This window comes from Ornithorhynchus anatinus, chromosome 16 (genome assembly GCF_004115215.2).
Source record: "Ornithorhynchus anatinus isolate Pmale09 chromosome 16, mOrnAna1.pri.v4, whole genome shotgun sequence".
Classification (NCBI taxonomy): Eukaryota; Metazoa; Chordata; class Mammalia; order Monotremata; family Ornithorhynchidae; genus Ornithorhynchus; species Ornithorhynchus anatinus.
The window spans coordinates 37,919,032-37,941,687 of record NC_041743.1 but is presented as its reverse complement, the minus strand read 5'-3'; the positions used below and the strand labels follow the sequence as shown (position 1 = coordinate 37,941,687).

Genomic DNA, 22,656 nt, shown 5'->3' with positions numbered 1-22,656 from the left:
TGTGATAAATCACAGACCCTCCCTTTTAAACACCCTACCCGCCCGCCCTCCCACAACCCTCACCACCCGGTCGGGAAGTCGAAGCTGCACAGCCACAGATGCCGCCGTCTCAGCCCCGCGGCGGAGCCACGGTGGCGAGGAACTCACCCGACGCAATACACGTCGGGGGGGTGGACATCACGGCTCAGCCACGGCCGTAAGCACTCTCTCGGCGACTGTCCGTTCACGTTGTACGTGCCCACGAAAAACCTGCCGTGGAAGAGGATGAGGCCAGGGTGAGGGAGAGGGGAGGGCGGCCGGGAGAGCGGAGGGTTGAGGGAGGCCAGGAAAGCTGAGGACCGAGGGTAGCCGGGAAGGCTGAGGGCGACCGGGAGGGCTGGGGGTGGCCGGGAAAGCCCTCGGGTCTGGGTCCCGCCCTCCACGACACGGCGGAGGTTGGTCTGGAGTTGAATTCTCGACCCGACCCTGTTTGGCGGTTTGAGAAGGGAGGGCGCTCCGTGGGCGGGAGAGGCGAGAATGAGGCACGGGGAGAAGGTTCCCTCCAGACAGAACGCTTCATTACTACTACTAGTAATGAGAATGACGATAATCATAATGATGATGATGATGATGGCATACAAGGGTGGGAGAAGAGCAACTTGGCGATCTATTTCTGCACTGTTATGCCTCCCTCCGTTAAAAGTGTAAGCTCCTTGTGGGCAGGAAACCCACTTCAGCTTTGTTTTACATTTCCCAAGTACTCAGTACAGTACCTTGCACCCAGGAGGTGCTCAGTAATAATAATAATGTTGGTATTTATTAAGCGCTTACTATGTGCAGAACACTGTTCTAAGCGCTGGGGTAGACACGGGGGAATCAGGTTGTCCCACGTGGGGCTCACAGTCTTAATCCCCATTTTACAGACGAGGTAACTGAGGCACAGAGAAGTGAAGTGACCTGCCCACGGTCACCCAGCTGACAAGTGGCACAGCTGGGATTCGAACCCATGACCTCCGACTCCAAAGCCCGTGCTCTTTCCACTGAGCCACGCTGCTTCTCAGTAAATACTATTACTTCCGCAGGGAGTCGGTGCCCGGGGCCCAGAAGCAGCGTGGCCTAGTGAAGAGAGCACGGACCTGGGAGGGAGTCAGAGGGACCCGGGTTCTAATCCAGACCACACCACCTGTCTGCTGCGTAACCTTGCTTCTCTGTGCCTCAGCTACGTCATCCGTAAAATGGGGATTGAGACCGCGAGCCCTACCTGGCTCATGGCCCGTCTCCGACCCGCTTAGCTTGTAACTACCCCGGTGCAAAACGGCACATAGTAAGCACTTGAAAAACCATTAAAAATTACCCTGCTGGCCCTCGTGATTACTTACCGCATTAACTGCGGGTTTACTTTGTGCTGTGTGCTGTACTAGGCGCTGGGGGATGAAATTTAGATACGGTACCAGATCTGCATTTAATCTTTCCTCTCTCCACCCTATTCTCCCTCCCTTCTAAGTCTCTTATGCACTTACGTTCGAAGCCCCTAAGCATTTCGATCCTCGCCAATCCCACAACACTTAGGCACACAGCCCCGTGCTCTCTTGCGCCCTCCCACCTTTTGTTTATTTAAATGTTTTTCCCCCTACGACATTGTAAGCTCAAGGGCAGAGAACACGTCCACCGAACTTACTGACCAAACACTCGGAACAGTGCTCTGCACACAGAAAGTGCTCAATAAATACCACGGAGTGGACCCGCATGGGGCTCACAACCTAAAGGCAGGGGTGGGCGGGAGACCGGCATAAGACACAAGGAAAGGAGAGTAATATAATCGTAACGGTGGTATTTATTAAGCGCTCACTACGTGCCAAACTCTGTTCTAAGCGCTGATAAATACTGCCAAATACAGCGTCAACCTTTGCCCCGTTGTTATTCACGGTGGCCACAAACATGTCTCACCCAGGAGAACATCTTCCAGTGGAAATGCACCGGGGGGCCTCCGTACTAATCTCTCCTTCACGGTGTAAAAGCGCTTTCAAACTCCAGGACCGATACGGCTTTCAGCCGGGATTGTAACTCCCGCCAGCTCCGCGTCCCCCCTAGTTACTAAAAGGACAAAGGCAAGGAAGGAGGAGGAACCTGGGGAGCAAAGGGAGGGGAGGCCTTCAAAGAGGAAGGAGAGTCAAGTAGGGAGAGGACGGAGTTTCTGCATTTCAAATTCAGCCCCAGGTCCTCCTCGTCACCTGAAGTTTTGGATGTAGGTGTAAGTCTCTTCTTTCTGGACCAGCTGGGATTTCACAATGGTTTCTCGCAGCCCGAACTTCTGCATCGACAACATGTGGGCCTTGTCGGAAACCGTCACCGTGGAGGATCGCACCATATTGCTTATGCTTTCCATCTTGGATTTGTTCTGCCTGAAACGGTCAAGAGAGCCATGGTGGGTTTGTTTTTTTTGTTTTTTTTAAATCAGAGATTCCCCGGACAGGAAACACAGCGCTTAGTACAGCACAGAAACACAGAAACCGCCCCCTAAGTGATCCAAGTTGGATTTTTAGGTGCCACTGTTTTTACGAGATGCTCTTCCCCGTGACTCTATGTATCGCCATCGTTCTCGTCTGCCCGTCTCCCCCGATTAGACCGTAAGCCCGTCAAACGGCAGGGACTGTCTCTATCTGTTGCCGACCTGTACATTCCAAGCGCTTAGTACAGTGCTCTGAACATAGTAAGCGCTCGATAAATACCATTGAATGAATGATTTGACAAAGGAGGCTTCCTTGATTAACCCTCGATTAGGGGAAGCAGCGTGGCTCAGTGGAAAGAGCCCGGGCTTGGGAGTCAGAGGTCATGGGTTCAAATCCCGGCTCTGCCACTCGTCAGCTGGGCTAGTCGCTTCACTTCTCTGGGCCTCAGTTCCCTCATCTGTCAAACGGGGATGAAGACGGGGAGCCTCACGCGGGACAACCCGAGGACCCTGTATCTCCCCCAGCGCTTAGAACAGAGCTCTGCACCCAATCAGCGCTTAACCAAGACCAACATTATCCGCCACCTGGCAGCTGTGTGCCTGTGGGCGGGTCGCTTCACTGGGCCTCAGTTCCCTCATCTGTCAAATGGGGATGAAGACTGGGAGCCTCACGTGGGACCACCTGAGGACCCTGTATCTCCCCCAGCGCTTAGGACAGTGCTCTGCACAGAGGAAGCGCTTAACAAATAGCATTGCCCCGTTGCCCCAACCCTTCACTGAGGGGATGCGAAATCTTGCCTTGCGCTTCTCCCGGCCCCCAGCAGGTGGCAGCCGCACCCCGAGGACCGCCTCATCGCGACCACTCATTCATCCATTCATCCATTCATTCATTCATTCAATCCTATTGACTGAGCGCTCCCTGTGTGCACAGCACTGTGCTACGCGCTTGGAAAGTGCAATGCTGCAACAAAGAGAGACCATCGCTGCCCACAGCGGGCTCACAGTCTAACATCAAGACGAGCGTCGCTATAAACAGAAGTATGGCTACCTATCAGAACAAGTAGACGGGCATTATTATAAATAAATAGAATTATAGACATGTACATATATACTCGCAAGTGCTGTGAGGCGGAGGGGTGGTAATAATAATAATGATAATAATGTTGGGATTTGTTAAGCCATTACTATGTGCAGAGCACTCTTCTAAGCGCTGGGGTAGATACAGGGTCATCGGGTTGTCCCAACGTGAGGCTCACAGTCTTAATCCCCATTTTCCAGATGAGGTAACTGAGGCACAGAGAAGTGAAGCGACTCGCCCACAGTCGCCCGGCTGACAAGCGGCGGATCCGGCATTCGAACCCAAGACCTCCGACTCCCGAGCCCGGGCTCTTGCCACTGAGCCGTAGAGCCAAGGGGGTGAGTCGGGGCGACGGGGAGGGGAGGAGGAGCGGAGGAAAAGCGGGGCTTGGTCTGGGAAGGCCTCCTGGAGGAGGTGAGGCTCCGAAGCGGGGGGAGTGTGATTGTCCGGCGGGTTTGAGAAGGGAGGGCATTCCCCCGGGCCAGGGCTCGACGGAGGGAGAGGCGAGAACGAGGCACAGTGAGAAGGTTCCCTCCAGAGAGAACACTTCATTACTGCTACTAGTAATAATAATGACGATATTAATAATAATGATGATGGCGGCATTTGTTAAGCGCTAACTATATGCCAAGCACTGTACTAAGCAGCGGGGTAGACATAAGACAATCAGGTCCCACGTGCGGCTCAGTCTACGCAGTTGGGAGGGCAGGTGTTGAATCCCCATTTTGCAGTTGAGGGACCCGAGGCATAGAGGAAGTGAAGTGACTCGCCCAAGGTCACACAGCGGACAAGTGGAGGATCCGGGATTAGAACCCAGGTCCTCTGACTCCCAGGCCCATGCTCTTTCCACCAGGCCACATTTCTTCCCTTTATAGGAAAGAAGATTGCCCAGAGTTTAAAAGATAAGGAAGACTATAATCACCTTCTCTTCCCTCAGACGAGTCCCACCGGCAGCGACAGGGAGGGTCAGGTGAGTTTTAAGTCCCCGACTTCAGTCTGAATCAAGTTCAAAGGGGGCAGAGTCCGGCCCCAGGATTAGATTTAAGAGATAATTGCTTTGCCTAGGGAACCTCCCAAGTCTGTGTGACTGTGGGCAAGTCACTTCTCTGTGCCTCAGTTACCTCACCTGTAAAATGGGGATTAAGACTGTGAGCCCCACGTGGGACAACCGGGTTGCCCCGTATCTCCCCCAGCGCTTAGAACGGTGCTCTGCACACAGTAAGCGCTTAACAGATACCAACATTATCATCATTTTACGACAGTCTGGCCAGTTTCAGCTGGTCTAGTACCCCGTCTAGTACCGGGAGCCTCTACGTCCGGTTTGCAGAGTTTCAGGGCCGAGTCTCCCTTCCCGTGTGACATCGAGAGCGTCACCTTGCTCGGTGTTCCTGCTGGCTCTTAGTGGCGTTCCCGGGAGGAGAGGGTGCACGTGCTTGGTGGCCTCCCCCACGGGGAGGATTGAGAAAGCTCAGAGGCCCTGTAGGCCCCTAACATCGAGGTCTGAGTCGGTCAGTCGTATTTATTGAAGGCTCACCGCGTGCAGAGCGCTGCGGTAAACGCTTGGGACAGCACGCTATGACAATATAACAGACACTCCCTGCTGAGCTGACAGTCTGGAGGGAGAAACACCCCGGGCGGGGCACTTAATCAATCAATGGTATTTACTGAGTGCTCACTGTGTGCCGAGGACTGTGCTGAGTGCTTAGGAGAGTCCCCTACGTCTGAACTGGCAAGTCACTTCCCCGCTTTGTTTAAATCCCCCGGAAGGCGGGCATGACTTAGGGCCCAACTGCTCTGAACGCTCTCAGCCTCCATTTGGTAAGGAGAAGCTCCAGCCCTGAAGTCAACCAAAAATACAAAGTTGCTCTACCTTGAAGAGACACCGTCGGAGCTGTCACAACCCCAGGGGTTTGGGTCGGCAAGCGCGCCTTTCCCATTTGGCTTGTGGTCTTCGGAGCAGGGAACTCCTGAAATGAAAAGCGGCCGCAGAAAGACAATGAGAAAGGGGGGGGGGGGGGGGAGAGAGAAAAAAAAGAATCCCAAAGTTCTCATGTATAAACATGCGACGCGTGGAAATACTTTGGAAAATTTTACATTCCAAGATAAACAGGACAAGGGACATTCATCTGCCAAGGCTCCTCTACTCCCAGGAAATGCAGTGCTTTGTCAGTGGGGAAACAACACGACGGGACCGCTGGGAAGCTCAGCTCCCGTTTCCCGGGCAGGATGCAGGGGTGCCGGAAAGGCCGAACCACTACTGAAGAAGAGTTCCGCTGCTGAGGAGAACTGCTCAAAACAAAATTTTTACAACTTCGGGGCACCCAGAAAAACTGCATCGGAAACAAAGGAACGACGTCGGAGGGGCGATTCGAACCCAGAACAGAAGCAGCTTCGAGCATTCTTCCCGGAGGTTGCGCGACGACTTCCTCTTGCCTCACTGGGCACAACGGGCGGCCGTGAAGCGTGAGCGGATGCGGCGGCCCCTCTCCCCACCTCCCCGTGTTTTACGGCAGGGGCCGCCAGGCTCCCTGGGGGTGGGTCTACCCAGCTAGCCCTGTCACAGGTTCAAATCCCGCGCCCAACAACAAGGCAGCCCCACAAGCACGAGCAGGAAGGTCCGGAACCGGGCTAGAACAGGCCCTCGGGCGCGCTGGCTTTTCTCCATTCCCCGAACCGTCATCACCCCGACCAAACCATCCCATGCAGCCTTCAATCAATCACCGGTATTCATCATTATTATTACGAACAGTAATAATAATAACTGTGGTATTTGTTAAGCCCTTACTATGTGCCGGGCACTATACCGAGCGCTGGGGTGGATACAAGCAAATAGCGCCGGACTACGTGCTTGGGATTTACAACGGAGTTGACGGGTTCGCTCCCCGTCCGGGATGAGTTTACGGTCCGCGGGGGAGACGGACACTAAAACGGATTACGGAGAAGGGAAATTGTGGAGTACGAGAATATTTACCTTTTTATAAATACCGTGGGGCTGGGGTTATACAAATAACGACGGCATTTAAGTGCTTATTATGTGTTACGGGTAGATACAGGCTAAACGGGTTGTCCCAGGTGGGGTTCGGTCTTAATGCCCATTTTACAGATGACGTAACTGAGGCACGGCGAAGAGAAGGGACTTCCCAAGGTCACACAGCAGCCAGGTGGCAGAGGCGGAATTAGAACCCAGGCCCTTCCGACTCCCAGGCCATTCGGCAACGCCAACGAGAGGTACATCGCCCCGATTCTATTTATTTGCCACTGTTTTCATGAGAGGTTCTTCCCCTCCACTCTGTTTATCGCCATCGTCCTCGTCTGCCCGTCTCCCCCGATTAGACCGTGCGCCCGTCAAAGGGCAGGGACGGTCTCTATCTGTTGCCGACCTGTCCATTCCAAGCGCTTAGTCCAGTGCTCTGCACATAGTAAGCGCTCAATAAACGCTACTGAACGAGAAGAGTAACAAACTTCTCAAGGGGTGCAAAGTTTCCACAGAACTGGTCCTAGGGAGTGGCTGGACACCAGTTCACGAAGGGGTACCAGGCTGCAAAGAGAGCGTGTGTATGTGGGCTGATCCACTTCTTCGAAAAACACTTCCTCACCTTTAAGGTGAGCGCATCGTTAGCTTCCAACCGGCCTCCCCCACCCTCTGACTCCGGACGAGACAGAGTTCCTTTGTCCCGCTCTTTGGCCCGACTTCAACCGGACCTACGGTTTTCCGAAAGCTGAGATTCCAAAAAGCCCCGGAAAGCCCGAGGGCGTTCCCTCTCCGGAATCTGCCTCCCGGACGGAGGGGATTCCGGAGGCCCCGGGGCAGTAGAGGTGCCGCTGGAAGAAAGGAGAGGTCCGTGAGGAGGGTTGGGAGAGGAAGGCCCCAGGAACCGGCGTGGCAGAGAGCGACCTCGGTGCGGTCTGAGGCCGCCCGCGGGCCTAACGAAGGTAATTTTGGCGTCCGGCCTTGGCGGGGGTCGTTGCTACAGACGGGGCCGGATGTGAGGTAAAATCCCCAGGCGGTTATCGGTTGCAAATCCCGACCCTTGCACGGCTACAGAGCTGAGCGAACTGGTTTTACCCCCGTGGCTCGATTTCACTCCGGCCCCGACCCTGCGTCCAGAACAAGTTGAAAACCCAATCCGGGTCCCGCCTCGCGCCCGGCTACTCCCGACGGACGTAGGCTCACGGGAAGGTGCTTCCCCCGGCTAGAAACCAGCCCCTGCCCTACGGGCATTCCGTTTGGAAAAGGAGTTGGAATCTGTGGTTAAACTGTGCCTGGCGCACCTGGCCCCCGGGGATCATTCGTACTTGAGGGGGGCCGATTTCCTCAGAACCGCAGACTCAAAACCCTCAACGGGACCCACGGCCAAAAATCTCACGACGGACTCCAGACCCGGATGTGGAGCCTCCTGGGAGGGGAGCGGGTCGGAACCCGGGTTTCCCTAAACTGTACCCAGAAAGGGGGGCTCGAGTCAAACCGAGATCCCCCAACTCTATCTTTACCTTCTGAGAGATGAATTAATTAATGTTGGTATTTGCTAGGCGCTTACTATATGCAGAGCACTGTTCTAAGCGCTGGGGGAGAGACAGGGTAATCGGGTTGCCCCACGTGAGGCTCACGGTCTTAGGCCCCATTTTACAGATGAGGGAACTGAGGCCCAGAGAAGTTAAGTGACTTGCCCAAAGTCACACAGCTGACAAATGGCGGAGACGGCATTCGAACCCATGACCTCTGACTCCCAAGCCCGGGCTCTTTCCACTGAGCCGGGCTGATGCCCAAGTGGCTACAAAAGCCATCTGATGTCCCCTTGAAGCGGATTAAAGGTTTGTTGAGAAATTCTCCCTGAGGATTTGTGGATAGAGCACAGGCCTGGGAGTCGGAAGGACCTGGGTTCTAATCCCTGCTCCGCCGCGTAGTTGCTGTGTGACTTTGGGCAAGTCGCTTCATTCATTACTCTGGGCCTCGGCGACCTCATCTGTAAAATGGGGATTAAGACGGTGAGTCCCACAGACTACGAGCCGACGGATTATGGACTCTGTCCAACCTGATCAGCTTTAATCTACCCCTCAGCACTTTAGTAACGATAATAACGATGACGGTATCTGTTAAGCGCTTACTCTACGCCAAGCGTTGTTCTAAGCGCTGGGGTAGATACAAGGCAATCAGGTGGTCCCACGTGGGGCTCACGGTCTTAATCCCCATTTTACAGATGAGGTAACTGAGGCACTGAGAAGTTAAGCGGCTTGCCCTAGGTAACACAGCAGACAAGCGGCGGAGCCGGGTTGAGGCCCCAGGTCCTCCGACTCCCAGGGCCGTGCTCTTGCCACTAGGCCACGCCGCTTCTCCAGTAGCACGGTGTCCGGCACACAGTGAGCGCTTAAATACCATTTGGGAAGAAAAGAAAAAGAAAAAAAATGGGGTGGCCACAAGCCCCAGGAGCTAAGAAAGGACCTCATCTCCCCGACCCACTGGCTTTCTCTCGAGGAGGTTGGGAGAGAACAGTGCTCTGCACACAGTAAGCGCTTAACAAATACCAACATTATTATCCTTCGGGCCCCGCTCCTTAAGCGAATCAAGTCCCGCTCCGGCCAGAGGCCCGCGTAAGGCCAAGCAGAGACTAGTTCGTGGGACCTTGATTCCCAAACAATACACCCTGGGAGACCACTGACCGGGGAGTCTGCAGCTGGATTCCGACTTTATCATGCTAAAATCCGGCCCATCGTTTCCCAAGGCCGTAAGCTCCATCTCGGATCCGGGGGGGGGGGGGGGGGGGGGGGGGGGGGCAGCGCCCCGTCACCTCCCCCATTCGCCGGCTGGAAGGGAAAGAGTTCAAGAGAGCCCTGGAGAAGAGAAGCTTCGGGGGGATTTAATAACAGTCTTCAAATATATATAGGATTTTTAACAATAATAATAACCGTGGTATGTTACGCACTCGCCGTACGCCAGGCACTGTACCAAACGCCGGGGTGGATACAAGCAAATCGGGTTGGACCCAGTCCCCGTCCCATGCGGGGCTCAATCTCAATCCCCGTTTTACAGATGAGGTAACTGAGGCACAGAGAAGTGAAGGAACTTGCCCAGGGTACGTTAATTCATTCTTCTCCGTATCCTCGGAGGCCCTGAAGAGGCCTCAGGCTTAAATTAAAGCAGGACTCTGGCTAGATATAAGCCCCCTGAAGACTTTTAAGTTCCTTGTGGGCAGGGATCAGTATTGGACTTTCTTAGTCCAGTGCTCTGCACATAGTAAGGGTTCAAACAGATACCACTGATTGAGCGATAAGCAAGAGCTTCCTTTTGAGTGATAAAAAAAAAAAAAAAAACCCTACCAGAGTCTGGCAGAGGAGGTTTCGGTGCCTCCAGCCTAAAGGTTCTGTCAAAAACAAACCAACCACCTCTCCTGGATGGGACAGTCATTCGACAGCTCAAGGGATTGAGCTCAAATTGGGCGAATCCTGCAAAAAACTCTCACCCAGACGATCAGAAAAGCAACCCGCTCTCCCTCGGCCCCGGCGAATCTGCAACAGGAGGTCAGCCCTGAAACCGACGGACTCAGGAAGCCTTGAAAAGGCAACTTTGTTCAAATTCTCCTCCTCCACGCTCCAGGAACTAGACATCTTCCCATGGAGAGCTCGAGTTCCCATCTGCATTACACGGTAAAGATTACAAAGTTGCTTCGGTTTACTTGGAGCGGAGAATACGTGCACATCAACTAAGCCCCTGTTGCCGAACACAACTGTGGCTTTCCTCTAATAAATATTTATGCCTCGGTCTTCCTGAGCATTCCCTGAGGTGGTTGGGGGTATTTGTGTTTTGGGGGTTTTTCTTTTTTTAACTTCTAATTGAATGTCAGCCGTTCACCTGCCTGGCTCCACTCCAAGGACTCTTCGCAAACCAACTGTTTTAGAAAAGTGCCTGCCCGACATCCCATTAAACCAGAAATATACTACATCTACCTAAAGAGGACAAAGAAAGGGAGAGGGAGGAGAAGAGCAAGAAACGGGCCCGTGTCCTTTATCGAAAGAAACGGACTGTTCCAGAAGAAATTAAATGACTTTAGGAGATCATCCAGCCCATCCTCGGCCCAAGGTGGGGCTGGTTGTCTGGGCAGGCAGAAACAGAAATCTCCACGATACATCTTCGACAGTCGATCGCGCTCTGGGGAAACATTACCAAATGAAGCTTTTTTAAGGCTCCCGGCTCAGGCCTTAATTCTGTACAACAATGCGGAACCGGGGGCTATTTTTCCAACATTCCCTTTGGTTTCCAGTTTGGTATCTCGGGTTAGGCTTTGTGAGATGTCAGGATATAAATAGCTCCCATTTCCTCTCACAGGCTAAAAGGGCTGCGACGCTTTGTCTATCAGACCCAAGGAAGAAAAAAAAAATCCTAGAGTCACCCCCCTGAGTTCCAAACCCAATAAATTCCATGGGTTATTTATAATAATTATTATCATGGTATTTGTTAAGGGATTCCTATGTGGCAGGCACTCCACTAAGCGCTGGGGTGGATACGAGCAAATCGGGTTGGACACAGTCCCCGTCCCCTGTGGGGCTCACAGTCTCCATCCCGATTTTACAGATGCGGGAACTGAGGCCCAGAGAAGTGAGGTGACTTGCCCAATGTCACACAGGCAGACAGGCGGTGCAGTCAGGATTAGCACCCATGACCTTCCGACTCCCAGGCCCGGGCTCAATTCACTCTACCGTGTCAGGTCTTCTCACTATCACTTCAATGACCCATGAGACCCACCGAGGCCCGGATATCAGAGAAGGGGCGTCCAAAAGTAAATCCTTTCCTCTGCGGTGAGCGCCACCCCCAACCGCGGGATAGGAACAGGCAAAGAGGGGTGGGAGGTCGCAGGAGGAGGAGGAGAGAAGGGAGAGGAGAGGGGAAGTGGGTCTGGAGAATAGAGCCAAATTCGTTTTAAGGAACAGCGGAGACACCGCACACATAGCAGAAGGAAACAGAGCAAAAGAGAACTATTTGCTTACAAAAACTCACCTTAAAAGACAAACCCTTCAGCTGGGGTGGGCGTAATTTGCCCCCGGAGGGCGAGGGTGACACATTCATTCATTCAATCGTATTTACTGAGCGCTTACTGTGTGCAGAGCACTGTACTAGGCGCTTGGAAAGTACGATTCCGCAACAAATAGAGACGATCCCTGCCCACAAGGGGCTCACGGTCTAGAAGGGGGAACCAGACATCAGAACGAGTAAACGAGCATCAGTGGCGTCAATATAAACAGAATTATAGACTGTAAACCCATCCAAGGCAGGGACTGTCTCTATCTGTTACCGATTTGCACATTCCAAGCGCTTAGTACAGTGCTCTGCACATAGTAAGCGCTCAATAAATACTATTGAACCAATGAATTATAGATACATGAGCATCATTAATAAAATAAATACAATTATAAATACGCACATTTATACACAAAAGTGCTTCGGGGTGGGGAGGGGGAGAGAGGAAAGGGAGTGGGGGTGACGGGGAGAGGGAGAGTAATAATATTTATTAAGCGCCTGAGTGCAGAGCTAAGCGTTGGGAAGGGAAAAAAACCCCACCCAAAACGGGTGAGACTCAGACACGGTCCCAGCTCCCGATCTAAGAACGGAGGCACGAGGAAAGGTCGACCTCAGATCCGTATCGATACAATAAACGATATGAAAACGAATAAAAGATAAATGTTCCAAGGGTTTAGCCCGGCGCTGTGCCCAAAGCGAACGACAAATGCAGTAAGAGCCTACGGGGGTGAAATGACAGCGTGAAAAAAAAACCGGTTGTAAACGTATGTGGCAATGACACGAAGGGCTCTTGATGCAATAAAGTCCGTGACGCTTTCACCGTTCCCTGTTGTGACTGCCCGTTATTTAACGTGCGGGTTGCGCGAAGGGGGTGTCCGGCTCAAATAACCGCCCGCCCCGGTCTTCGTCCCCAGCAGACCCCAGACCCACTGGTCCGAGAAATCAAACCCTCATCACAACCCCGGAGTATTTAACCCTCTCGTATGCTCCCAATTTAACCCTCCCGGGCTCTCCCACGGGCATAAGAGTGTTCTGCACACGGCCGGAACTCAATAAATACCACCGACTGACATCTCAACGAGGGTCTCGGGAAGGGAAGGTGAAAAGGGCTTCTGGGGACCCCCCTCCTTCGGTGATTCGGCTCAAACTCCGTATCTGCGCTCGGGAGAAGAGACGGTTCTCTCGGGCTTCTGTTCGCCTTTGCCCCGCAAGCCTTTCGGCTACACCCTCCCCGCGCCGGCTTCCGCCTCCGATGCACAACCAAAACCAAGGAAAGGAGCGTCAGGCATCCGGGCTTTTAGGGTGAACCGGCCGGACCGATCCGTGTGCTATCCTGCAGTCGTTTCTTGTTTACTAGAAAGGGAAGAAAATCTGGGGAGGCCAGCCGCCCTTTCATCGGCAGGAGGAAGCGAGGACTGAGGCTTCGCTACTCCCCAGCAGTTCAAGAATAAACTGCAGATGACATATTGCTGCTTCCTTTCGGTCCTCTCTTTTTCTCCCCCGCCCCGAGGTCTCTTGCTGTGATAAAGTTCTCTTTTCTTTCTACTCTCCTTCCATTGACTGAAAGAAACTTATTCTTCCGTCGCTCTTCGCGCTACCAGGAAGCGATCTTCCGATAACACCCGCCAAGAGAGGTCTAAGTCCGCTCGCACTTGCCAGCACGGTGCGCCCTGTGCTTTTCTGTCCCTTGACTGTTTGGATCCAGACGATGACTCCCCCGACGTTTAAAATCTTATCGCGGCCACGTCTCCTCCGAGAGGCCCTCCCTGACCAGGCCCTCCTTTCCTCTTCTCCCATTCCCTTCTGCGTCGCCCAGACTTGCTCCCTTTACGCATCCCTCCCCCTCCCAGTCCCACAGCACGTAACCGCAGCGTGGCTCAGTGGAAAAGAGCCGCTTTGGGAGTTCAGAGGTCGTGGGTTCTAATCCTGGCTCCGCCACATCAGCTTCGGGCAAGTCACTTCTCTACCTCGGTTACTCACCTCTGAAATGGGGATTATTCATTCAATCCCGTCGTATATACTGAGCGCTTACTGCGTGCACAGCGCTGTGAGCCCCACGTGGGACAACTCCATCACCATGTATCTACCCCAGCGCTTACAACAGTGCTTGGCACGCGGTAAGCCGTTAACAGATACCATCATTATTAGATCTGCAATTTATTTCTATTAATGTCTGTCGCCGCTTCTAGACTGTAAGCGCATCGCGGGCAGGGAATGTCTGCTGTACTCTGCTCTCCCAAGCGCTTAGCACAGTGCCCTGCACACCGTAAGCACTCGATCAACACCACTGACAGACTGAAGACCCGGGCATCTTCGGGGGCCCCGCCCGAGGGCACAGTCATCTTGCGTTATTTGATAAGGCAGTCACACCGAGAGGCCTGGAACCGCACGACCGTTGGGAATAAGAAGGATGGCATTTGTTAAGCGCTTACTGTGGGCCAAGCACCGTTCTAAGCGCTGGGTCTGATGCTCTGTTTCTTGGGGCTCTGAATATGTGGCCTAGAGGAAAGGAGCATAGGCCTGGGAGGCTGAGGACCTGGATTCGAATCCTGGCTCCGCCACTCGCCTGCTGGGGTGACCCTGGGAAAGCCCTCTTCGCTTCTCTGGGCCTCAGTTTCCTCATCTGTAAAACGGGGATTACCGATCTCCCTCCCTCTTAGACTGAGTCCCAGGTTGGACAGAGACTGTGCCTGGCCTGATTACCTAAGCAACCCAGTGCTTAGTTCAGCGCTGGGCACCTAACAAGTTCATTATTATCATTATTGGCAATGGTAACCCCTTACGGCCATCCGTGAATACTTCACTGCCCTGCACTCTCAAGCACTTGACAAACAACAGTCTCGAAAACTTGATAAGCAAGAATCCTGTTACTGCAGAAGCTTAGACGGAACGGTGATTTTTTTTTCTCCCAAGGTAAAAACTATCACAAAAGCAGAACTCTTGATAATGTTTCGGGGTTTTTTAGGTCTGTTTGTTTTTTTAGGGCAGAAGCAGCTATTTGCGGGTGAATTCCCTGGCCTCAAGGCGATCTGTCCGGCCAGAGATGGAAGGGCTCTCTCCACAGAAGAGGCCCAGGAGAGTTAAAAACAAACAGGGAGGAAGGGCGGCGGACCCTCATCTTCCTACTGGCGCTCAGCCTATCCTCCCCAGCATCTGAATCCCTTGCGGAGCTCGGTCTCGGGGCGGTTCCCTTCCGAGAGCGGAGAGGAGGACCTGAATGCCTCGCACTTAATCTTTAACCCCCCTCTAACTTCAAAACACTAGAGGCACTACGAAAGGCAAATGCTTTGGAAACAAACTAGCTATTTCAAGGTCCCGCTGGTCAAGGACCCTTCGCGTAAACTCCGTGAAACCCGAGGTGTTTATTTATACCGTGAGGTGCCTGAGGAGCACTCTGTGGCGGCGGCCTTCGAGGGAGAGCCCAGATACCCAGGCGATCGCTAGTTTCGTTTTTTTCCTCATCGAAAAGTCCTGTGAAACCAAGCCCCTCCCATTTCCCACAGCTTCTAAATCTGGTATCGCAAGCGGCCGGGTTGAGGCTCGCCGGAGATCTAAAGCGTCTACTCCTCAATCCCCGCCACGGTGAGCGACGACGGAGGCGGCCGGCCCAAAATATCCTCCCGCAGACGGCGCCGACATCACATCTGACGAGCCCGGAATTTGTAATCCCTCTCGACGGAGGAGTCCGCTGGCACATTCGGCATTACCGCACGGCTTCTTCGCGTTACCCCTTCCGGAGCGCCAGGCCCACGTACTTTTTCGGCCCTGTTATTCTAAACCCGGCATCTCCCCTCCAAGAGGGCGGCCCGACAGCCCGGCCTTCGGCGCCGGACGCGAGCGTCCGCAGCGCTCGGCACATGGCACGCGCGTGACGGACACCATCGTGCTTACTGTTGAAGGAGAGGCATTCCGACCGATCGGTTCCACCTGTAACCGCATTATGGCTTCAGGAACGTCCAAGCTATGCGAACAGCTGATTACTGGAGGCGCAGTGCCCAAATTATCAATCTAGGAAGGAAATCGGGTGAGGCACTGAGGCGCCCCCCCCTCTTTTCCTGGAAATTCGGAAACGCAGAAGCGGCGTGCCCAAGTCCCCGGTTGCCCCGACCCGGGTGAGGTGCCCCTGGGGCCGGGGGGGCAATGCCATCCTCCCCCGCAAACTCCCGGGCAACCTCCCAAACCAAGGCGAGTCCCTTCGTTCGTTCGCCCGTATTTACTTAGCGGAGAGCACGGTACCAAGCGTTTGGGAAAGTACTCGAGCCCAAGCCGATCGGTGGCACTGACTGAGCGCTGACTCTGTGCGGAGCACTGTACTAAGCGCTTGGGAGGGGACATTACAACCCAAGTCGCGGACGAACTAGGACAGGCCTTGGTTTGTCGACCCCTGCCCTTTGACCCCGCGCTGGCAGGCATTCCTCTAGACTGTAAACTCCGTGTGGGCAGGGAATGTGTTTATTGTTGCACCGTCCTCTCCCAAGCGCTTAGTACAGTGCTCTGCGCACGGTAGGCGCTCCATACATACCAGTGAATTCCTCTGCCCTCAGGTGGCCCGGGATCGGGGACGAGCCACGGACGACCCCTCCCGGCCCGGGGTCCAGCCGCTGGGGAAGCGGGCGATTCGAGCGCTCAGTACGGGGCTTTGCACACGGTAAGCGCTCACTAAATGAAAAGCAGCGGGGCTCAGGGGAAAAAACCCGGGCTTGGGAGTCAGAGGTCGGCGGTTCTAATACCGACGCTAGTACTTATCAGCTTTGTGTCTTCGGGCAAGCCGATTCACTTCTCTGTGCCTCGGTTCCCTCGTCTGCAAAAAGGGGACCGGGGGTCCCACGTGGGACAACCTGATGACCTCGTATCTCCCCCCAGTGCTTAGAGCAGCGCTTGGCACATAGTAAGCGCTTAACGAACCCCACCATTATTATGATTAAATGGAGGATTAAGACTGTGAGCCTCACGTGGGGCAGCCTGACGACCTTGCATCTCCCCCAGCGCTTAGAACAGTGCTTGGCACATACTAAGTGCTTAAATACCACCATCATCATTATTATTATTATTATTATTATTATTAAAGGGGGGCGATTAAGACTATGAGCCCCCGTGGGACAACCTGATGACCTTGTATCTCCCCCAGGGTTTGGAACAGCATTTGGCCCATAGTAAGCGTTAAACGATTACTATAATAACAACGGGGCTTGGCACGGAGTAAGCGCTTAACAAATATCACCACCATCATTATTATTAGCAGTTGTTTCAAAGGGGGGAATAAAGCCCGTGAGCCCCACGTGGGACAACCTGAGAAGCAGCGCGGCTCAGTGGAAAGAGCACGGGCTTTGGAGTCGGGGCTCATGAGTTCGAATCCCAGCTCTGCCACTTGTCGGCTGTGTGACTGTGGGCAAGTCACTTCACTTCTCTGGGCCTCAGTTCCCTCATCTGTAAAATGGGGATGAAGACTGGGAGCCCCACGTGGGACCACCTGATTCCCCTATGTCTAGCCCAGCGCTTAGAACAGTGCTCGGCACATAGTAAGCGCTTAACAAATACCAACGTTATTATTAACCTGATGACCTTGCATCTCCCCCAGCGCTTGGCACAGTGCTTGGCACCTAGTAAGCGCTTAACACACGCCACCGTCATCACTACTGGTATTAGTATTAAAGGGGGGTAATGAAGAACGCGAGCCCCACGAGGGACACCCTGATGATCTTTGCATCTCCCCCAGCGCTTGGCACAGCGCTTGGCACCTAGTAAGGGCGTGACAATACCAGCAGCTGCAGCATCATTAGCGAGCCCGGGCTTGGGAGTCCGAGGTCATGAGTTCGAATCCCGGCCCTGCCGCTTGTCAGCTGGGTGACTGTGGGCGAGTCACTTCGCTGCTCTGGGCCTCAGTTCCCTCATCTGTAAACGGGGGATGAAGACGGGGAGCCCCACGTGGGACCACCTGATTCCCCCTGGGTCTCCCCCAGCGCTTAGCACAGTGCTCTGCCCCTAGTAGGCGCTTAACAAATACCCACATTATGATTATTAATGATTACGGTGTATTTATGGAGGAGGAGGAGGAGGAGGAGGATGGGCGCCCCCCGGGCGGCGAGGGTCCCTACCTGTGCGTCCGGCGGCGTCGCCGGGCTGGTCCATCTCCGGCTCGGGCTGATGGGGCCGGGCCCGGGGCCCCGCCACCACCTCCCGGGGCCGCCGCGCCCCGCCCCGCCCGCCCCGCCGCCCGCAGCCAATGGCCGCGCTCCCTCCGGGGCCGCAGCCAATGGCCGCTCCCCGCCTCCCCTCCCGCGGCCAATGGCGGGTCCCCGTTCGCAGCCAATGACCGCCCTCCGACTCCCGGCCCTCCGCCAATGGCCGCCCACCCCGCCCTCCGCCAATGGCGGCGCTCCGCCTCCCCGGCCGCAGCCAATGGGCGCCCCCCGCCCGCCTCCTCCAATCCCCGGGGCCGCCGCTCCGATCGACTCCTCCGGCCACCAATGGGCGCCCGGCCTGGGGGAGAGGGGGCGGGATTACCTGAGGGGGCGGGCGGCGGCCGCAGCCCGCGGGGCCGCCTCAGCCACGGCGCCTGACGGTCGGGGTCGCCGCATCCCGGCGCTGCGGGCACAAGGGGGGCTTCAGTCACATCCTCCTCCTCCTCCTCCTCCTCCTCCTCCTCCTCCTCCTCCTCCTCATCACAGTGCAGCGGGGCTCGGTGGCAAGAGCCCGGGCTGGGGAGTCCGAGGTGGTGGGTTCGAATCCCCGCCTCTGCCCCCTGTCAGCTGGGTGACCCGGGGCCAGTCACTTCCCTTCTCTGGGCCTCAGTGACCTCATCTGGAAAACGGGAGCCCCACGTGGGACCACCTGATGACTCTGGATCTCCCCCAGCGCTTAGAACAGTGCTCCGCACATAGTAAGCGCTTAACAAATACCAACGTTATTATTATTATTAGAACAGTGCTTTGCACCGAGTGAGCACGTCACAAATATTATTATTATTATTAGTATTAGAATAGTGCTTTGCACCTAGTAAATGCTTAACAAATACCATTGTTAGTATTATTATTAGAACAGTGCTCTGCACCTAGTAAGCACTTAAATACCAACATTATTCTTATTAGAACAGTGCTCTGCACCTAGTAAGCACTTAAATACCAACATTATTATTATTATTATTATTATTAGAACAGTGCTCTGCACCTAGTAAGCACTTAAATACCAACATTATTCTTATTAGAACAGTGCTCTGCACCTAGTAAGCACTTAACACCAACATTATTATTAGTATCATTAGAACAGTGCTTTGCACCTAGTGAGCGCTTCACAAATACCAACATTATTATTACTAACAGTGCTTTGCACCTAGTAAGCGCTTAACAAATGCCATCATTATTATTATTAAGCTCTTACTAGGTGCAAAGCACTGTTCTAGGCACTGGGGGGGGGGGGGGGTCCAAAGCCATCAGGTTGTCCCACGGTCTTCATCCCCATTTGACGGATGAGGTCGCTGAGGCCCAGTGAAGTTCAGTGACTTGCCCAAAGTCACCCAGCTGATAAGTGGCGGAGCCGGGATTAGAACCCAAGACCTGTGACTCCCAAGCCCGGGCTCTTCCCACTGAGCCCCGTTGTTTCTCAGTAAGATCTTCTCCAGGCCCTACGACAATTTTTGCCTTTTCGGGTTTGCCTTCACAAGACAGTTCTCTAGACACCAATTTATCATTATGACGACGGTATTAATAATGGGAGCCTGGCTTAGCGGAAAGAGCCCGGGCTTGGGAGTCGCAGGTCGTGGGTTCGAATGCCGCCTCCGCCACTTGTCAGCTGGGTGACTTTGGGCAAGTCAGTTCACTTCTCTATGCCTCAGTAACCTCATCTGTAAAATGGGGATGAAGACCGTGAGCCCCATGCGGACAACCTAATTACCTTGCATCTCCCCCAGCGCCTAGAGCAGTGCTTGGCACATAGTAAGCACTTAAATACCAGCACTGGTAATATTATTAGGGGCCGAACTCTGTTCTAAGCGCTGGGGTAGATACAGGGTCATCGGGTTGTCCCATGGCAGGGGGCTGATGGTCTTCATCCCCATTTTAGAGATGAGGTAACCGAGGCAGACTGAGCAGCGACTTCCCCGGGGCCTGTTTTTCTACCAATAGTGTGGCAAATTGCCATTACTACCGGTGCCTGGGGGAGAATTTTCCCTTTCCCTCTTGGGGCTGCGGGGCGGCAGGGCGATTTGGGGAATTCTGCTTTACCGACAGCCCTCCTGCCCCTTCATCGTGACGTCCGGGACCTCTCCTTCTCCTTCCTCCATCGCCTCATCCAAAGAGCCTGGGGAGCCTCGGTCAAATTGGGGTTAATGCGCCCTGGATCCTTTTCCTGAGGCCACGGCGGCTTCTGTGGCTTCAAAAACGGCTAAATTGAGGACAGGGATCGTGTCTACTAGAGAAGCAGCGCGGCTCAGTGGAAAGAGCACGGGCTTTGGAGTCAGAGGTCATGAGTTCGGATCCCAGCTCTGCCACTAGTCAGCTGTGTGACTGTGGGCGAAGTCACTTAACTTCTCTGGGCCTCAGTGACCTCATCTGTAAAATGGGGATGAAGACTGGGAGCCCCATGTGGGACAACCTGATTCCCCTATGTCTACCCCAGCGCTTAGAACAGTGCTCTGCACATAGTAAGCGCTTAACAAATACCAACATTATTACTAACTCTTGCACTTTCCCAAGTGCTTAATACAGTGCTCTGCACAGAGGAAATGCTCAGTCAAGGCTATGGATTGATTTTTGTCCCCAGAGGGAAGTTGGGTTTTTAAGAGAGAAGAGGAAAGGGATGGACGGTCATTCATCTCCTCTCCCGGCTGCCTTCGGTAGGGCAAGTGGAAAGGGCACAAACGTGAAAGCTGAGCCCCCAGGGGTTTGAGATGGCCCTGGAGAAAAGGGGGTAGAGCCAAGGATGGACCCCCCCCCCCAGGTGTGCCGAAGCAGCACGGTGTAGTGGATACAGCACGGGGCCGGGAGTCAGGAGGTCACGGGTTCTAATTCCCCCTCTACCAACCTGTCTACCGTGTGACCTGGAGCAAGTCACTTCCCTTCTCTGTGCCTCAGTCACCTCGTCTCTAAAATGAGGATTGAGATGGGGTCCAACTCCATTTGCTTGTATCCGCCCTAGCGCTCAGTACAGTGCCTGCCGCATAGTAAGTGCTTAATGAAGCCCATTGTTATTATCATTATTTCTGGGACTCTATGAACCACTGCCCAGCCCATTCTCTGACCCCCACAGAACAGCAATTGAGGGGTGGGGCAGGAATAATCACCACCACCTGGAAAAAATATTTGCATGTTCCACATTCAGGTTCCCTTCTCTGTAAACTCTTCTTCCCCCCGCTCCGGCTCATTAGCCAGTTAAAACAAATTCTGACCTTGCGGGGTGTGGCAGCCTGTCCTCTCACCACCCCGTCTTGGTCAGAAGCAGGGTCACCCCGCCGCCCCAGGCTCTAAAGCCCCGGCTGTCGACTCGGTTCTGGCAGAGAGGAAGACTAGGCCTTCCACATTTCCCCTGACACTGCTGACACGGTGGGGCTCTCTTTTCTTTTGTCTGAAAGCAAGGGGATTCTGCCCCGAGCCAGCCGCGTACTTAGCGCGATCCCCTGCCCTGCCTGGGCGCGGGGCGGGGAAGGAGAGGATAAGAAGGAGGTGGGAAAGTTTCAGAGCAACAATTTTGTTTTCCAAAATAGGGAAACCTGCCCAAGAGGCCTTCCCTCTCTCTCACCCGCATCTACACCCTGGTAGGACTAAGCCCAAGAGTGAAGTTAGGGGGCCTAGGAAGAGACCGAGGCCCATCGCAGTGACCTGTGGAATTTGCCGCTGACGTAGGGGAGTGTCCGTCACTGGTCCGACCGGCAGTTTCGAGAGTGCCCGTCCCAGAGAGCAACTGTGCTCTAAAATGTACTAGACCAAAGCACGTCCCGAGGTGGACCAAAACTAGGTGGGAGCCCTGGGTCAATCAATCAATCCATCGTATTTGTTTGAGCCCTTACTGAACGCAGAGCACCGTATTAAGCGCTTGGGAGAGTACAATATGACAGAGTTGGTCGACCCGTTCCTTGCCCACGGCCAGCTTACGGTCTAGAGGGTCCTCGCAGAGGAACCGGGGGCTGCTCCAGGTCTCACCCGCCAGCGGTGTGGGGGGTGAACCCGACCGAAGGGCGCTTACCCACCTGGGCGCGATCTAGTCACTTCTTGGAGGAACAACCGGGTGTGGGAGCCGAAGGGTAACCGCACCACCAGGCTCCCCTCTTCCGACTCCATCCGGACGGTGACATCCGAGCCTGCGGGAGAGGAGACAAGGGACAAGCTGCGGCCTTCGGCTGGGGAGGAACGTAGAGGCCGACCGATCCGATCAGCCCACCCGGTCTTTCCACTCCGACCCCGTTCTGGTCCTCCCTCCTCGGCTCTCCCATGGAAGGAATCTCCTGCTCACTCTTGCCACCCGTGTACCCTAGGAGAAAAGGATCAGTGAGAGCTTCTGAAATTCCTTTACTATCCTCCTGGTAGCTCCGCCACGTTCCCCCGACCACCTACAGGCCCGAGGCACCATGCGTCTCACAGCCACACCTGTTGTAGGACAGAAATGCGGTGCAGGGGGAAGGGCTCTAGGACACCCAAACCCTGTCTCTCTCAGTTCTATCCAGACCTCTCATTTATCCTCTGCCCCGATGACCCTTCTCCTCCTTGCTATCTACCTCTTTTATACAGGGGAAAATTGAGGTCACAGAATGACCTCTAGCAACACTGAGCAGGAACTGGAAATGGAAACCGAGTCTGGGGTCCCAACCCAGAGGGGCTGTGGAATAATCCATCTGGTGTCCAAGGAGAAAGGGAAACCCTGTTCCTGGATCATTTCTCTTTCCTCCTTCCCCCTCCCGGAAGGAGATCACGATCAGTGGAAAACTCACCAAGGACATGGAGGTCGCTGTCGGTGGTCACTGTCCGGGGGGGGGTGGGGGGGAGAGAAAGTTCATTTAGCGAGGAAGAGTTCCAGCCCCTGGTCATCAAACCTGCAGCACCACCCCCCACACGCTCACGATCGTCCTTGGAAACGGCCAGCAGGGCTGGCAGCGGCAGAACCGAGAAATCCAGAAACGATTTTTCTCCCGAGACCAACCCTTCCCACCAC

General features: G+C 54.4%; 1 protein-coding gene across 9 annotated transcripts in view; it reads right to left on the bottom strand.

Moving 5' to 3' along the window:
• Nucleotides 1-22,656, bottom strand: part of INPP5B (inositol polyphosphate-5-phosphatase B) — a 45,145-nt gene that overhangs the window by 17,532 nt on the left and 4,957 nt on the right. For 5 of the 9 annotated variants that reach the window (XM_029080723.2, XM_029080725.2, XM_029080724.2 and 2 more), the window contains 6 exons: nucleotides 22,436-22,465; nucleotides 21,698-21,808; nucleotides 18,022-18,102; nucleotides 5,377-5,473; nucleotides 2,211-2,381; nucleotides 148-249 (listed from right to left, as the gene is read on the bottom strand). In XM_029080723.2, the coding sequence (XP_028936556.1) occupies nucleotides 148-249; nucleotides 2,211-2,381; nucleotides 5,377-5,473; nucleotides 18,022-18,102; nucleotides 21,698-21,808; nucleotides 22,436-22,465 (592 nt within the window). Of the gene's footprint in view, nucleotides 1-147; nucleotides 250-2,210; nucleotides 2,382-5,376; nucleotides 5,474-11,496; nucleotides 11,609-17,612; nucleotides 17,686-18,021; nucleotides 18,103-21,697; nucleotides 21,809-22,435; nucleotides 22,466-22,656 lie in introns of those variants that run through there. The other 4 variants (XM_029080727.2, XM_029080726.2, XM_029080731.2 and 1 more) reach the window with 4 other exon arrangements.